Consider the following 18,528-nt stretch of genomic DNA (forward strand, 5'->3'; position numbering starts at 1 on the left):
GGATTTAAGATGGACAGTATGGCACAATGCGGTCTCGCACTTGGCAGTTATCTCAGTCAGGATTTGTGCTAAGTAGTTAACAGGTTTCAGCAGTACAGAGTACATATATCTCTCCTTAAGGAAATTTCAGAGTCAGTGGGAACCATAGAAACATTTGGTAACTGACATTTCCTATTATCTCAGTGCTTCTCTGGACTTAACAATGAACTGGAAAAGGACTTTTCTCCAAATAATGGGTTGATTTTTAAAATAAACATCCTTGGGGACTTCAAATCAAACTATATGATCCCAATGCACTATTTCTTTTGTCCATTTTTTATCACAAAATTCAAGACTACAGAGATTTGGAGGAAGAGTTGTGAACCACAGAGAGTCATATTATTAAACTTTCTAGTGCAATTCTAGATCATGTTCACCTCTTTTTCCGGTTTGTTTCCAGTTCAGGCCAGTAAAAAAATTTTTTAACTGTTTTGGCACATCTGAAGCAAGTCAGTTTCTGTTCACATGGGACATTTTAAATATAGCTTTCTCTGTTTTACTTACTGGTATATACCGTAAGACAATTAATGCTAGACAGTAAGTATATTAGAGGCAGAAACCTACAACAGGCAACAGGATTCAAAGAGCTAAAGGGGTGGAAATACTGTATAACAAAATTGAAAATGTTGAGTTCTTCCAATGCATAACCATTAATCAGAAAAAGAAATGTTTATATGTTGGCCTTATATGTTAAGTCAAATATTAGAAAGATGTAGTTTCAAACTAGAGATTTGTGGAACCCCCCCCCCCAAAAAAATTCTTCTTCTGAGCTTACCTGGGTGACTTTTTACGCCCCCTGGCTGTCTGGGGCCTGAAATCTGCAGAGTTCTCAAAATCATAAATATTTATTACTACTAACCAAATTTACAAACCATCTAATAGAAAAAAAACACTTCTCAGTCTACCAACGCTTGCTTCTAAAAATTTCTGAACATGTTATCTACAAGAGGTTATCTTGTTCAGTGTTATTTCATGTTTACACAGGAATAAAGGCAAACAAAAATCTGTATTTTGAAATACATTGTGGAATGTGTGTGGTTTACTTATTATCCTACGCAACTGAAAAAGTCACAAGGTACAATTTTCTAAAAAGGAGTAAAATTCTATATTATTTAAGAAATGATATATTGTTAAATTATATTCCCTGTATGGCTGTATTCCATTGAAAAGCAACATTTGTAAAGGCTATATCAAGCCAATAAATGTGTGATGTTTCTTCCTTTTTCTAGGAATACCTAAAGTGCAATGGAAAAGCGGATTTAAATTTAAAATTACTCATTTGAATCTCTCTGATTTAATTCAAGCAGCATTGGAGGGTGGGTGGGAGTCTTAAAGCAAAGATCATTGGGCAGTGGGAGGGGGGAGAGAATGTAGCAGAACCATCTTTACGAAAATGGTGGAAATGCAGTCTAAATTCCCATTCAATCCTCTGCTGCTCGCTATGAACACATATAGAGATGCCTACCAACCCCAACACTTTACCGTTTAAGGACCCTTTGAAACAATGCCAGGGAGCTGCATGGAACCAGCTTCAGTAAGGTTTGGATGACATTTAAATGACTCAGCCAAACAAGAGAGAATGGACCACCTGGGTCTTCCCCACTCTCCCTCCTGGAGAGGTGATTATTCCATGATCAAGACCCACATGACTGTCACTCTCACACATGGCTCTGTTATTTAAATGTTATCTGAACCATATGGTTTATATAAGAAGCTGAAGCAATATCCTGTTTAGGGTGTCCTTGGGGGGTGACTGTCCCGTTTTCCTCGCACAATTTTGGACCATTGGGTATATCCATCATGCTGAAAGATGGCCACTGCCACAAAAAAATCTTTTTTTTTAAGCAACACTGTAAAGAACAGGGGTCCCCAAACTAAGGCCCGGGAGCCGGATGCGGCCCAATCACCTTCTAAATCTGGCCCATGGACGGTCCGGGAATCAGCATGTTTTTACATGAGTAGAATGTGTCCTTTTATTTAAAATGCATCTCTGGGTTATTTGTGGGACCTGCCTGGTGTTTTTACATGAGTAGAATGTGTCCTTTTATTTAAAATGCATCTCTGGGTTATTTGTGGGGCATAGGAATTCGTTCATTTCCCCCAAAAAATATAGTCCGGCCCCCCACAAGGTCTGAGGGACAGTGGACCGGCCCCCTGCTGAAAAAGTTTGCTGACCCCTGGTAAAGAACAACCAAATAGCCAACACCGGCAAAACAGTATGAAACATGATAATGAGTCAACCACATGCCGGAGATCAGGTCAGGACCTACAAGTGTTTGTAGAATGGGACTGAACCACAACATGAAACAGATGTCACACACAAACATCAGTGCAAACCTGCTGCGATATAGACACCACCTAGGTACCAATACAGATTTTATATTTTGAACTCCGGTAGAATATATATGGCAGAGCACATCCCCAGATGTGTCATTTGTGAATGGTTTGTGCATGTTTAAAAAGATGGGCATATTTGTAAGTGTGTGTGTATTTGCCTAGCATTTAAAACAGAGAGATGCAGAAAATGGAGCCCACCAACCATTGGTATTGGGACCTTTGATTCTGAACTTGTTTGCAAACAATCTAGAGTTAGTGTTGAGCAGTAAGGTGCCCAAGTCTGCTGATGATACTATAGGTTGCTCAGGGTTGTTAAAACAAAGAGATTGTGAAGAGCTCCAAAAGGAAATTGCAAAGCTGAGTGAACGGGCAGCAAAATGACAAATGCAATTCAGTGTAAACAAGTGATGCATGTTGGGGCAAAATTTCACACATGCGCTGGATTTCACACATGTGCTCAAGAGTTTGGAACTAGCGATGGCTGACTAGGAATAGGAGCAAGAACTTGGTGTTGCAGTGGATAGCTTAATGTAGGTTTAGACCCAGTGTGGGATAGCTGGGGGGGGGGAGGGTGTAAATTCCATGCTAGGGATCATTAGGAAAGGAATTGAAAATCAAGCTTCAGATAGCATAATGCCATTATACAAATCTATGGCTGCGACTGCATTTGGAATACTGTGTACAATTCTGGTTGCATCGCCTTAAAAAGGAGTATTGCAGAGCTGGTTAAGGTTCAGAAAACTCCCCTACGAGGAAACGTTGCAATTTGTAGTAAGAAGTGACATGATAGAAGTGTGTGAAATTATGCAGGGCATGGATAAAGTGGATACAGAAAGCCGCCCCCTCCTAACACTTGAACTAGTGGGTGTCCCATGAAGCTGAATGTAGAAAGACTCAAGAAAGATAAAAGAAAGTATTATTATTATTATTATTATTATTATTATTATTATTATTATTACCCAGCACATAAGCTGAAGTATGGAACTCACTCTTACAGGAGGCAGTGATGCACTTAATTGGATGGCATTAACAGAGCATAGAGAAATTCATAGAGGATAATGCTACCCATGGCTACGGTACTATCCATGTTGACTATGAGCTGCTTCCACAGTCAGAGACACTCTGCGTATGAATGCCAATTGCTGGAAAGTGCAGGAGGGGAGAGTGCTCTTGTGCTCAGGTCCTGGTAGCAGGTTTTTCCCCAAGACGTCTGGTTGGCCACTGTGAGACCAGGAAGCTGGACTAGATGGGTCATGATCTAGCTGGGCTCTATTTTATGTTCTTATGTTCTCTAAGGTAGCAAACATTGGATTACAACAACAAGGTAGATTAAAAAAACAACTCAATACCAATAAGAAATAAAAGAAACAGTATAAAGAGAAAACAATTGGATGTCTATACAAATCAATAAGGGACCCAGGTGGCGCTGTGGGTTAAACCACTGAGCCTAGGGCTTGCTGATCAGAAGGTCGGCAGTTCGAATCCCTGTGACGGGGTAAGCTCCCGTTGCTTGGTCCCAGCTCCTGCCAACCTAGCAGTTCGAAAGCACGTCAAAATGCAAGTAGATAAATAGGAACCGCTACAGCGGGAAGGTAAACGGCGTTTCCATGTGCTGCTCTGGTTTGCCAGAAGCGGCTTTGTCATGCTGGCCACATGACCTGGAAGCTATACGCCGGCTCCCTCGGCCAATAATGCGAGATGAGCGCGCAACCCCAGAGTCGGTCACAACTGGAGCTAATGGTCAGGGGTCCCTTTACCTTTACCTTACAAATCAATAAAACAGCACCTGCCAAGTAAAATCGGTTAGAAACCTGGTCATTATTATTACTTAAAAAAAAGATTTAAGCAAGCAGTCAATGAAGGCAGAGTCCCCATTAAATGCTTGGAAGCAACAACTGGAAAAGGAGAGAGACCCCATACTCATGTACATAGTAGGGAAACCTGGCCATTTAAATGTGTGCCCATCATTTACAAGTGACTGAGCCATATGTGTATTTTGCCACTTAAAAGCCTGGGTACTTTTTGTCCCAGAGTTCAAGAAGTGATGGGTGTGAAGAGACAGAAAGGAGAGACAGCAATAAAATCTGGCTGCAACAGCACGTTCTAGCTGGCTGCATTTTATTTCTGCTCTCGCAAGCTGTACCGCTCCAGGCAGAGATACAGCCACTGTGTCTGGAAACTGTTGTCTCCTGCATGTGCCAAGGCCACTAACCAGTCTTGGAACACAGCAAAGCACACAGACAGCTGAAGTGGAGGACAGAAGCAGTGAAAAGACAGGCCAGGTAGACTACTGGTTCGTTCACGGCACCAGCTGCTACTCCGGTTGCTGTTTTTCAGCCACCTCTGCACAGTGGAAGTTCACCTGAATCTGTGATTAATTCTAAGGTGGCACACATGGTTCTTCCTCTGCACCTCAACCTGCAAACATTTCATCCTCACATCACTAGTGAGGTAGGAGGGGCTGAGGATGAATGGTCCAAGGTCACCAAGTGAGCTTCATTGCTGGCTCGGGAACTGAACCTGGGTTGCCCCCAATGCTAGCATGACCCTCTAACCATGGTTCTCCCATTCTCCCTTGGTGCTCCTTATGCCCGGAATTCTTTCTCAGAGGATCTACGCAGTGTCCAAGCCCTGTCCAAGCATTATTTAAACACCCATGTTCCCACCCTAGGGAGGTGGGGGAAAATAGTGGAGACAAGTGTTAGATCTGCCCCGTGACAGTTTTGGTCACCTTCTCTGAGCTGGCAAGGGACTGCCTGCAGTGGAGACCCTCCTGTATCCATGGAGACACCCCACGGTTTTTGAAACCTCCTTCACCCACATGCTTTGAAACAAAGGGGTTCCAAACTGCATAGAAACCCTCCTCTCAGACAAGAGGTTCCACACTGCAGACCATCTCCTTCCAACTTGAAAACAGGCATTGTGGGGGGAAGGCAGAGCTAGTTCACCACCCTTCACATAATAACTTTTTATTAAAAAAAAAACTCCTGAAAAAAGGCCTCTCTCTTAGGTCAAACCCCTCCTCAAAACCCACTTTCCTCATGGAACCTTTGACTTAACGCCATCTTTCTCGCCAGCTGGATGAAGCCAATGTGCTAACCACATCAGTTACTATTTGCCCATTGTTACTTTCCCGTCTCCCATTCTCCCCTGGACCCTGGTATGTTGTTCTCCTTGGTGCCTAAAGCAAAGACTTAATTGTCTTTTGGGAGGGGAGGGGGCAGAGCATTGCCTTGTTCACTTGTGCAACCTGAGGCAGCTGCCCACTCTGCCAAATGGCAGAGCTGGCCCTGCTCAACAAAGTCTCACATACAATTAGGCTGATACTGATGTAATGCTGGGGCTCCCGTACTTGAAATTTCAGGTCAGATTCTCTCTCTCCAGTATCTGCTCATTCTCCAGTCCCACCCTAACTGCAAATAGCACAATTTGTAGTTAGATTAACCAAGTTAAGTAGTGCTTACAACCCAGCTTCAAGCCCTGGGTCAGAATCTTGGCTAAGTTAGAGGCCTGGTATTCCTCTCCCTTTAACTGTGAGTGGGATTTTAAACCATGGATAAAGCCTGTGGTATATGAGAGCATAAGATCCTCCTATCCACTCCCAATTATTGAATAAGGCAAGAGTCAGCTTTCACTTAACTAAACTCTGGTATCATATCTGCACCAGTACATACATAGGCATATATATTGCAGAGAATCTGCCTTGCACTTGCTCTGTCTCTTATGCATAGTCACATAGATTAGGCTGTAAATCTCCCTCTCATTTGGCTCTTTCCCGCGCTACACCTACATTGCATCCACTATCATCAACATGCCTGTTTATTCTACTCACCCAACTAAAGTATACAGCTTCTTTGAGACAACATACATTTCCATTTCACTCACAACTCCTCTCTTCCCCCCCTCTCTCTCTCACACACACACACTGCTTTGATGCAAAGTTTCTTTGCACGCCCCTATTCATGAATATGCTGTGATTAAAGCTTGGAAACTATTCTGAGAAAATGCACAAATGCACCTGCTTGTGACAGCCACATCTGTGTTCACTCATTTTCATTACATGCATATTAAGCATATATTTATATATTTGTGATCTGGCCGTTTATTCTGCACACAGCTGTCCATCTTAAACCCACCTACACTTACATATTAAACCTAAAAAACCTGGTAGAACTGCAGACATATGAAGCCAGATCTCCTTGGATTTTAGGTGGTAGTGCTGTGTATTTTTTTAAAATGTCGTGTGAACGTAGCGCTTTCAGATCTACCTACACATATTATAAGCTGCGGGGTTTTTGCCACGACCGTATGTGCGTTACATTTGCAAGGCATATGCTGCTAGTGGCATATGGCTTGGGGTAACTTCCTGAAGTACTAGCTGTACTCATCTTGAAAACCTCTGAAGACTCTACTGTTCTAACAAGAGCTAATTTTGAGAGGACAAAAATCAGGCAAAGAGGCTAGAGTGGTCTGGAGCAGAAGAAGCAACAGCAGGGGCACCATTTAAGATTTTGCTAATGGGGCACTGCTAGATATTTTCAAGATTAGATTACCAAAAAAACAACAACAATGCATTATTTACATTTTAAACCAGTTCTTTCCTGCTTTTCAATGAGGCGCTCAAGATGGCCCACCAGAGGGCTAAAAACAATCCAAAGTAAAATAAACAAATATCAATCAAAACTGTTAAGTCACAATAATATGAAAATACTGCAGTTGAGAACAGAAGCGAACATGACAGCCAGGAAGCAAGCAGGGCCTTTTACAAATGTTCGCCGTGGCATCTTTCTTTTTTTAACACCTCAAAACACCTACAAGCAATATTAACAATTCACCAAGACACAAACACACACACACCTTGTTTTTTTAAGCAAACAGGTGTATGCTTTTGGCAACCATCAAATCTTTGCACCATCTCTCCAAGAGACACTCTGCTGTTTGGCCTGAGGAGGAAGCTCCTATTGGGGCCAATGGAAGCAACCTTCGCAAGTCAAATAACAGCTAGGGGCAATTCTTTCCAGGACTGCCGTGTAGGAGGAAAAGCTTAAAATCCACAACTACTGCACTTTTCCAATTTTGTTTGCCCCCACTCCACCTTGGCCTTTGTGTCCAATTTAAAAAGGATAATAATGCAACCTCAAGTGGGCCCAAAGTGCTAGTTGAGCCCAAAGCGCTAGTACTAGTCTTTGAAGCACTAAAAACAGACTAGGAGAATGTCACCTTAAGGCCCATATGAACCTGCCCATGTTTTATGATGACTCTGCTGTCTTGCCCATCATCACTACCAGGAAGATGGCTGATGTATACCAGAGATAGGACCTGCTCACTTTTGCTGTGGGATCCTCTCTCTGTTGAGAATTGACTGTCACCTCTCTTCCTACTTTCAGGCAGGTGGTCTAATATTTTGTTCTCCTTTAACTGCTTTATCACCTCTCCTCCCATTATAATGTTGTTTTATTATGCCACTGTGCTTTTCTTATATTTTTGCCCACTATTTTGAATAAAATATTTCTGATACATATTTATGAAATGACACAGTAATAAATACACCAAGAAGCTCTGATTACCAGATATGGTGGCCTTAAAACACACACACACACACACAGCCAAGGAGCCATCAGGTTCAGTTTATGCCTAGTAAGTAAGTCTGAAACTACAAGGCACTGGGCTGGTTTTGATATATTTATATCCTGCCAATCACAAGAAGCTTACAGGAGAGTAAGTGACACTTCCATGCACTCTCTCATTCAGATACTGGGCAGATCCAAACCAGGTAACTTTTACTCCTGGAACTATAGAGCAAAGAAACACACTCTGGATTAACCCATCAGCTGACTAGACATACACACACCTCAGAGAACATTACAGCAGGGGGAAGACCTGCCTGGTTCCCCTTCCAATGGCCAGAAAGGGAGAAGTTGCAGGGAGTCTGCTTCCCTCCTCCCTGCCAGAAACATCAGCTCTAACTGATAGTTGCCCTTGGGCTACAGAAGAAGCCCAGTTGAGGGGAAGCTACAGCAATCGCCTCACTGATGCTTACTGGGATTGGGGGGAGAGAGGAGCAAGGTGGCAGAGTGGTCAGAGTTGTACAGTGAACTATTGAAGCCAAGTTACAGGTAAGTCTGTAACAGTCTGACACAGTCGAAACAAAATTTAAATTTAAATAATTCCTTCCAGTAGCACCTTAGAGACCAACTAAGTTTGTCATTGGTATGAGCTTTCGTGTGCATGCACACTTCTTCAGATAATTCAAATATTGGAGCAAAGTTTAACTAATAGGGTTAAAAAATTTTTTTTAAAAAAACTCCATAGTTTTATAGCAGGCATCCCCAAACTTCGGCCCTCCAGATGTTTTGGGCTACAATTCCCATCTTCCCCGACCACTGGTCCTGTTAGCCAGGGATCATGGGAGTTGTAGGTCAAAACATCTGGAGGGCCGCAGTTTAGGGATGCCCGTTTTATAGCTTCTTATGACTACCACCAGAGCTTTTTTTTCAGCCAGAGTTCACAGGAGCTCATCTCATCCACCTATCAGGTAGACGCCATTGGCATTCTAAGAGAACAAGGGAGAAGTTCGGAGTGAGCTCTTTTTCTAAGAAAAGTAGCATTGACCCCCACCATCTATTACTAAACCTTCAGAAAGGTATTAAGAGACTACACCGTTCCTTCAGATGCAGCTACTGATGAAGCAGAAACCTCCAAAATGGGACTAGAGCTAGAGAAAGAGGGAGAGCTGTGACTCAGAGATACAATCTATTCCACGCTTCCTGTTTCATTATTAATTACAGGCAGTGGGCGTCTCTAGTGCCACAGGAGGTAAGATAGTCCAACACAATTGGTTTGCTGCTACCATGGTGGTCTAGTGCCACCTGGTGGACTCACAGATACTAAGCGAATCCAACAAAAAACATTGGGAGGCTTTGGGGAAAAGGAGGCTGTAGGTATTCAGGAGTCCCCTCTACGCCACCTCCCATATTTAATTTAGAAAGTGATGCTTCAGATACCTGCGTCTCTCAAGTTGTATGAAAAATGCCCTTGAGGAAGGGCAGACTGCCACATCTATTTCCCATTGACAACATTATCAGCTGCAGAAATGTTTCAAGAGCATCCCAAAAGCTTCTCCAGTCCAGCATCCTGTTTCTCACCGGGGCCAACCAGATTCCTCTCTTGAACATCACAATCAAGCTATGCCCCCCCTTCTGCCTCCCACCCCACCAGCAACGGGTATTTCAGAGAATGCTGCCTCTGATCTTTGGGGTAGCATATAACCATCAGGACTTACAGCTTATAGCCACTTATTATAGCTTGTTCTCTAATCCCTTTTAAAGCCTTCTAAATTGGTGGCCATCACCACATCTTGTGGCAGTGAGTTCCATGGGCTTACTATGCACTGTATTAATTCCCTGCAACATGCTACACCTTTATGGATCAGATCTCAAATGGGGCTTTCTTTTCTCTTGTTCAATAGGAACTCAATTGAATTTAACAAGATAGATATAATTACAAACAACAAGAATTTTTTCCAGCACTTCTTTTCATGATACATATATTAATCAAATAAAAAATAAAAATGAGATTATTATCTGCCTGCTGCTTCACAGAAATGTCTACTACATCATAAGTAAGAGCGGTTTGACAGCGGAACAGTCTCCCTTGGGAGGTTATGGACTTTGCTTCATAAGCAGAGGTTGGATGGTTATCTGCCATGGATGTTTTAGTTGAGATTCCTGCATTTCAAGGGGTTAGACTAGATGACCCTTGGGGTCCCTTCCAATGCTACAATTCTATGATAAGTCACTGTGTATATGGACTCATCAAGTGTATCTGGACTCTGAAGAGGTGGTCTAGTTTATGTTATTAGTTTCATATAAATGTGTATTGCACTGGTGTTTTGATGAGATCTTCTGATTCTGCTATAGAAGCAATGAAGCCAGACCGAATGCTGTAAAATTTGTCTCTTTTAAATCGCTCCCTAAATAATCACACTTTAGCGGTAAACTTCTCCAAAACTGCCAGAAACCATACCTTTAAAGGCCCTCCAAAATAGACAGCACCTAGAGATTAATATTCTTGACCAAATATGACCAAAGTTTTCTGTTTGTGGCATCAGAAAGATGCTTCGCAGTTCCAGATAAAAGTGGTTGCAAGGTGGAACAAGCCAGTTCTGGCCACTTTCTTGCAATGTTGCTCCTTCCCAAGTCACAATGTAATGTGAGGAACCCAGGCACCAGCTTCTCCCTCTGCCGGAGCCCTGCCCCATGTCCCCCAAGCCAAGTCTCCTGGAGTCCATGACAGTAACTTGAGAAGGAGCTGCAGTGGGGCTCCCCTTCCCCAATGGCCCTGAGCTACACAGCAGCCATTCCCATGCAAGAGATTAGAAAAGAGCTGGTTTTGTTCTATGTGTGGCGCACAGGGTGGATAAAAATCAATGATTTTTTTAAAGATATATTTAAAAATCTGATTTTAAAAAAATTTAAATCGGATGTTTAAAATAAAATGCTTTTGAAGGAAAAATCTTTCTAAATATAGTTTTCTATTTAAGTTACATTATAGTCCAAAGGCTATTCATCAGAAAATAAGGATTTTATTTAAGTTTTTCATGTGTGCTAAAACTCAGTCTAAGTTTTTTTTATTGTTTAACCACATCAGTTAACAAACATGGATACCTAATATGCTATGTTTTAGTTAAATAAGTTGTTTATATTATTATTAAGGAAATTATTATTTTACTCCTTCCAGTAAAGTACAGCAGAAAAGTAGTCCAAATATAAACAGCTGACTTATTAAACCTCGCAATAATTTCGCAATTATCTGTCTATGTATTTCTAATAGTATAACCAAATCAGTAATTTTTGATATGGCTGTAAAAAAATACTCTGAAAATTTATCATTCCAAAAATGAAACCTTCATCTGATTGTAAATATTAAGATTATACCAGCAAGAATGAGTCTTTCTGCAGAAAAAGGATTTAAATCAAGTCGTACTGACTAGTGATTTAAATCGTGATTTAAATCGTGAATCAATTTGATTTAAATCAAATCCCCCCCTGGCGGTGCATGCCCACACCTGAAAACTCTTACCTGAGAAACCATTTAATCCCTTTATATAACATCCAAATAAGACCCCTTTCACAAGAGACTTGAGTTTATTTGACCGAATGTAAGAAGGAGCAAAGGGGCCCAGGTGGCGCTGTGGGTTAAACCACAGAGTCTAGGGCTTGCTGATCAGAAGGTCGGCGGTTCGAATCCCTGCAATGAGGTGAGCTCCCGTTGCTCGGTCCCAGCTCCTGCCCACCTAGCAGTTCGAAAGCACATCAAAGTGCAAGTAGATAAATAGGGACCGCTTCGGCGGGAAGGTAAACGCCATTTCCGTGCGCTGCTCTGGTTCGCCAGAAGCAGCTTTGTCATGCTGGCCACATGACCCGGAAGCTGTCTGCGGACAAACGCCAGCTCCCTCGGCCTATAGAGCGAGATGAGCGCCGCAACCCCAGAGTCGGACACGACTGGACCTGATGGCCAGGGGCCCCTTTACCTAAGAACGAGCAAAGGAAGTTCAAGGCTTGTTGAAAGAAGAAACCACACAATTTCAACAACCTCCTTTCTCTTCTCATTTCAGAAGATATCCAAGGCACATCCGAATTAAGGCAACCGCCGTGGGTTTTCTTAGAAATGAGCTACACCAGCCAGAGATCTGAAGGAATGCAACATCTTCACCCCGCGTTTAGCCTAGACAGGTCTTTAATCTTCATTCCAGCTGAAGGAACTGGGGGATATTGGCCAATTCATTTAGAGCAGCTGGGAGGACTACGTCTGGAATATGGTCATAAAAAGTACAATCTGCTAGCAGAAAGATATACATCTGGGAGAGAGGGTTGAAGAGGAAGCTGCCTTTATTACACTAAGTGGGCTGCTTAAATACGGCGCTAGAGATCGATCCAGTCAATAAGAGCCTGTAATTAGAGTCTGGGGCCATTCCGCTGCACCTCTCCAAGACAGCATTTTAAATAAGCTGATTTGTCAACATTGGCTGAAGCTTTCTCAGTCGCAAATAGCCAGAGCCAATATCTTTAAAAACACATGCTTGAATAATTCCTACATACTTGCTGTCTAGGACAGAAGCCAAGCAAGAAGCAGCAGCAGCTCCAATCTAGGGAACCAGGGAGGGATGGGGGAAGACCAGACAAATAACCTTCATCAGAGCTAAGCCTTTCTGTCCCAAAACATATTGGCTGGAAATTATTTTGGGTTGCTGAGGCCTAAGAGCCGATATTCTTCCACCTAGGGGTACCAGCCTAAATAAAAGCACCAGTTTCACTTTTATTTTATTTATTAAAAGTGTATCATAGAACTGCAGAGTTGGAATGGACCCCAGTGGTCATCTAGTCCAACCCCCTTCAATGAAGGAAACTCAGCTAAAGCATCCATGACAAATGGCATGGATGGAGAAATAAAAAAGTTTTACACCTTAAGCAAGGGGTCAGCAAACTTTTTCAGCAGGGGGCCTGTCCACTGTCCCTCAGACCTTGGGGGGGGGCAGACTATATGTTGGGGGGAAAATGAACAAATTCCTATGCCCCACAAATAACCCAGAGATGCATTTTAAATAAAAGGACCACATTCTACTCATGTAAAAACACCAGACAGGCCCCACAAATAACCCAGAGATCCATTTTAAATAAAAGGACACATTCTACTCATGTAAAAACATGCTGATTTCTGGACCGTCCACGGGCCGGATTTAGAAGGTGATTGGGCCGCATCCGGCCCCCGGGCCTTAGTTTGGGGACCCCTGCTTAAGCAATATATATTCCCATTTATCTCTAGTGCAGCCACAAACATGTTTGTTTGTTTACTTACTTACTTACTTACGATTTCTATACTGCCCTATACCCAAAGGTCTCAGGGCGGTTCACATAAAATATCAAATACATAAAATCAAAACAAAAACAACAACCCAATAAAACCCAATGTTATGAAATACATGGAACATTTTTTGTTTGGGGGGGAAATGACTAGTAGGAGATACGTTATGGGGATATAAGAAAATTACAAGGTGTATGCAGAGAGTAGAAATGAGGAACCTGAGTAGTGGTAAGTTTCTGGATGGATAAAAGGAAGAACATGTGTAACATAGATTTCACTGCCTCAAGATATGGTGGTGGTGGCCACCACCTTAAACAGCTTTTTAGAATAAACTAAATTCACAGAGGGTACGTCTACCACTAGCTTTTAACACATGGTACCTCCATGTGCAGAAGCAGTATATCTTCAAATATCAGATGCCAAGGACAAGCCATAGCAGGGAGGCCCATACCTTCAAGCCTGCCAGATGAGATTCTGGCTAGCCACTATTGGGGTAAGAAAGAGCTAGCATGCAAGTAGTCTGATCCAGGCAAAGACAATTCTTGGATTTTTCATGTAAATTATTCTTACAGTGTTCCAAAGTCTTGTGAAAAGCCCTCAGTTGAAGCAATAACAGGTATCAGCCAAAGGGTAAAATCTACATATTGTGGAAATCAATGGCTATTGGCTTTAATGGAACTAGAGGACATTGGAAGTCTTTGTCTCCAGTGAAAAATAAGTAGCAAATGTTTCTGAAATGTGCTTTTAAAGCTTCACACAATGCCCCAATATAGTAAGTAGCATCATTTAAGGGCAGAATCTGCCTCCCCTGCAGTGGTGCTTAGAAGCCTCGCAGATCATGGAGTAAACACGATAAGTCCCCACAATCAGTTGTCTTCTTATTCAAACCATTTTTCAGCCTGGCGCTTTGGCTGCCCTTCACACCAGGCCCCAGGGTCCAACATGCCAATGGCAACTTCCACACAGACAACTTTCCCCCTCACACTGAACGGTATGAAACACCCACCATGTACAGTGAGTTTCCCCATCAATGACAGCAAGCCCCCTTTGACACACGGTACGGCACAATAAGCTCCCAGCAGCACAATGTCACTTCACCTGGCAAGCATGGGAAACATGCCGGGGGGGGGGGGGAGCAGCTTCATTTCTTGTTGTTGTTGTTTAGTCGTGTCCGACTCTTCGTGACCTCATGGACCAGAGCACGCCAGGCACTCCTGTCTTCCACTGCCTCCCGCAGTTTGGTCAAACTCATGTTCGTAGCCTCGAGAACACTGTCCAACCATCTCGTCCTCTGTCGTCCCCTTCTCCTAGTGCCCTCCATCTTTCCCCACATCAGGGTCTTTTCCAGGGAGTCTTCTCTTCTTATGAGGTGGCCAAAGTATTGGAACCTCAGCTTCACGATCTGTCCTTCCAGTGAGCACTCAGGGCTGATTTCCTGAGCACTCAGGGCTGATTTCATTTTGTCCCCTACTACATTTCTTGAAATGAGTGGGCAGCATGGACATGCATGAACACCTAATTGTACAATTTGAGCTACATATACGGGTAGAGCTCATGATGCACTCTATGTGCAGAATATACAACTCTCTAGGATGCGTGTAGACCGCCCCTTTATCTACAGCAGGGCTTTCCCACCACATCCTGAGAACTTCAGAAGCTCGTCAGAAGTTCAAGGAAGGCAGCTTGTCCATCACTTCTGATCACCCTTCAATGTAGCTGTAGGAGAGTGCAGACTGTATTCTACAGTGTGATCTTCAGTTCATGTGGGCAAACACTGAGACCCCCCCCCCCCACACACACACACAGTACCCTGGGCAAGCTGAGTATGCTCCCTTGAATATGCCCCACAAACCTATTTGCAGCATGCAGAGAGGTTCTTCAAAGAGAGAGGCCTCCCTCAAAGTGAAAAAAATCGGAAAGCCACAGGGTGCCCTCCAAATGTTGTGGACTACAAACTCCCCATCATCCCTAACCGCTGGTTATGCTGGCTGTAGCCCTCAATACCAGGAGAGGACCAAGTTGGCCATTTCTATTGCAGAGAAATCTAGCACTGAGTAAAGTTGGGACTAGACTTGTTTCTTGCACTCATTTCTCACCCACCCTATAAGGAACTTATAGCAGCTTACCTGAAACTTTCCATAGTTCTCCCATCCCAATTCCGCTCAGGCCCAGATTTGCACATTGCTTCACAGATAGAAATGATTTACTATTCCTAACCCTCTCTAGGCCACATTCTAGGCCAGTTTACCCTCCAGATTCCACCTGCAGTGCAGGGGGCATCAACAGTATACAGCACTTTTCTATTCCAATTATCAATATGTTTCGTTCAGGATCACAACAAAAGGAAAGACAAAAAAATCAACACAAGTCTTCCTTTGCTGCTGTTACAAGACTTCAAGCTACACTTCTTTGTGCACCAAAACATCATTTTAAAAAAAATTCTTCCATTGCAAACCAAATGCAGTAGCAACCAGCACTTCCTGCACAAGCAAATCAGACAAAAGAAAAAGAAACATTCCTATTAGTGCCGACAATGGGAAATGTTCAGCACCTCAAACCCAGGCTTCACTAACTATTCAGATTTGTCTGCTGGAACAAATTGAGTGAACACATATACAACTCGGGACGTAAGGGGAGAAAAGCAGTAATGTGTACCATACAGAATGTCCCGATCTCAAATTATATCTTCCATTCAAATGTAAAAGCCCAAAGGCACCTTCTTTCCAAAGCTACCTGAAAAAAACCCTGTTACCATAAATACTCCGCAGGCAGCTTTAGCTTTCTAATAAAAAGCCTGTCTGGCTTTCTCTGCTTTCACTTATTACACAAGGCACACGCCAGTCTCAATCCAGTTTGGACAATTCAAGTGCTGAAGCAAGATCTGCCTTCATATACCTTATTGGATTGGCAGTCGTATATGAACAATTGGCCCCTGTTGTGCATTGTCCTTGCTACACCTGGCCTCTGGTGCTGTGCAGGTTCCAAAGCTGCATAGAAACAGCCCTGATCAAGAAGCCTGGTGAGGAATCCAGTTTCTTCTGCTCTGATCTTATTGATCAACAAGGACATGGAAGTCTAAGGCATGCTAAGATGCCTGCGAGCACAACTGGGCCAGAAACAATTTCACTCACACCTCTAAACTCATTTTCTGGTAAACACACACACCAGATCCATGATCAGGCATCCCCAAACTGCGGCTCTCCAGATGTTTTGGCCTACAACTCCCATGATCCCTAGCTAACAGGACCAGTGGTCGGGGAAGATGGGAATTGTAGACCAAAACATCTGGAGGGCTGAAGTTTGGGGATGCCTATCCATGAGCATTGGAAGACTTAAGCATGGGCTAATATTAAGGCAATGTTTGCCAAGGTTTTGATACTCAAGCCACATGTTTTCTGAATTAAAACTGGACGGGCACTGTTCACTCTTACACTAGAAAGGAAGTGCATATATTGTCTGAATCAGCTCCCAAAACTAAGGACAGGTATTCTGTTTCCAACTGTGAGATAGTATATTAGCACTGCCTGCTGACATCCTGTCCTCCTCTTTGTTCAGTGAGTCAGTGTTGAGGGGTGGAATTGTGCTTTCTGGGGAATGGAGATGCTTCTGGGATACTACTGCACCCATAACCCATGTGGCATCAGAGAACGTTGGTTCATCCATAACTTCCTCCCTTGGTACAATGCTGCTGGGTAAGCACTGGCAGCTGTGACACATCAATGGTGTGTCACATTTTCCTCCTCCAAGTATCATATTGCAGGGATAGGCAGATCGTGATCTACTGGTAGACCATGGGAGTAGTTTTTAGTAGATCGGCAAGTGAGGGAGGTTTCGTCTCCCAATGGTTTAAACAGCAGCAACCACGAAAATGGTCCTCTACCCCCATTAGGTTACTAAACCTAGAAAAAGCTTGCAGGAAAACTGTGTGTGTGTGCACATATGCCTGCAAAAGGACTGTCAGATCAGATCTAATTCTGAAAACAAATGTCTTCTCTAAACATGTGCTCATAGGAACTCTGGTCCTTAATGCTAAGGGTTGTATTCAATGATAGTCCTACTCCAAGTAGACCCACTGAAATTAAGAAGCCTAAGTTAGTCCGACCCTTTACTTTCAATGGGCTTATTCTGAATATGACGATCAATGGATACAGCCATAAGGGGAGAATTCAACACAGAACTAAGGAGAACATTCCATCGGTGCAACTGAATGTTCTCCCCTTCTCCTTCCCGCACCCCTAAATCTGTTCTGGGGGTTTCCCCAACCCCCTGCAGTAGACTTGAGGATGGTACAAGGTGCAAGCAGAGGAATAAGAGGGGAAGACGGGGAAAGTCCCATCGAGTAAGCAATAATTGCTTGTGCAAAATTATTTAAGGTGAATGCCGTCCTAAATATCCCAAAGCCCCTATGCACCATCATTTGGCTCCGGTGAAGCTTGAGATTCTAGCAAAAAACAAAAACAAAGGAGGCCCTCCAAGCCTCAGGCTTGTCCATCCCTGTCCAAGAATGGTGGCAGAATCCAACGTGCTGGTGAAATGTCTTCAGCCCCTCTCCCAGTGCAGTGTGTGAGAACAGCTGCACTAGGAGTGCTCAAAGTAAATGTCCATAACCGTAGAATAGCAAAGATAAATGGGATCGCCATTTAGCAGGCACTATCAATATATCACCATTCATTCTAACGAACAAATAAAAATCAGTAAAATACAAGAAGCTTGGTCATTTTGAAAGCATCACCCTAGCACCGCTGGTCGGCAGAGTTAGCGTTAATGCTGTATTCCCACAACGGAAAGATAATATAGTGCCTCACCTTCAAGAGTTCCCTTGGGAAATCTTTGCCTTCATTCATTCCCTGAAGGTTGGCAATGAATTCTTGACAGGACATCTTTTTGCCAATATTCTGAAAGATAAATGACACATAAATATTAATGCAATTCCCAGAAAAGAAAAGGACAGTAGCCTATAAAATGAGTTGCATATTAAAAGCTCTAATTGATAATCCCCCCAATAGTAAGTTAAAAACCAAGTTGTTAGCAGCAATCCCAGGGTAAGAGACATTGTTTGTAAGGGTCCCTGCATGAACACAGCAGCAAAATACAAATCAGCATAGACAGGCAACCCTACTGGGAAGGGGGAAATCAGTGGGTAAGTGCTCCTGCTAGGATTATGGTGGTGATGAATCTAAACAATTGCACAGGCTTTTCAACCATGGCTATCAAAGCACTTTATGGAACTGAGTTGCATTCCAAGAACGTGAAGGTATTGCCACAAACAAAAGCTGGAATCATGCTGCC

General features: G+C 43.1%; 1 protein-coding gene across 7 annotated transcripts in view; it reads right to left on the reverse strand.

Moving 5' to 3' along the window:
* PSD3 (pleckstrin and Sec7 domain containing 3) overlaps positions 1-18,528 on the reverse strand; it is a 151,606-nt gene that overhangs the window by 67,739 nt on the left and 65,339 nt on the right. For all 7 annotated transcript variants that reach the window (XM_035140671.3, XM_035140672.3, XM_060268939.2 and 4 more), the window contains one exon: positions 18,045-18,134. In XM_035140671.3, the coding sequence (XP_034996562.3) occupies positions 18,045-18,134 (90 nt within the window). The remainder of the gene's footprint in view (positions 1-18,044; positions 18,135-18,528) is intronic.

Source organism: Zootoca vivipara, chromosome 15 (genome assembly GCF_965207765.1).
Source record: "Zootoca vivipara chromosome 15, rZooViv2.hap1.1, whole genome shotgun sequence".
Lineage (NCBI taxonomy): Eukaryota > Metazoa > Chordata > Lepidosauria > Squamata > Lacertidae > Zootoca > Zootoca vivipara.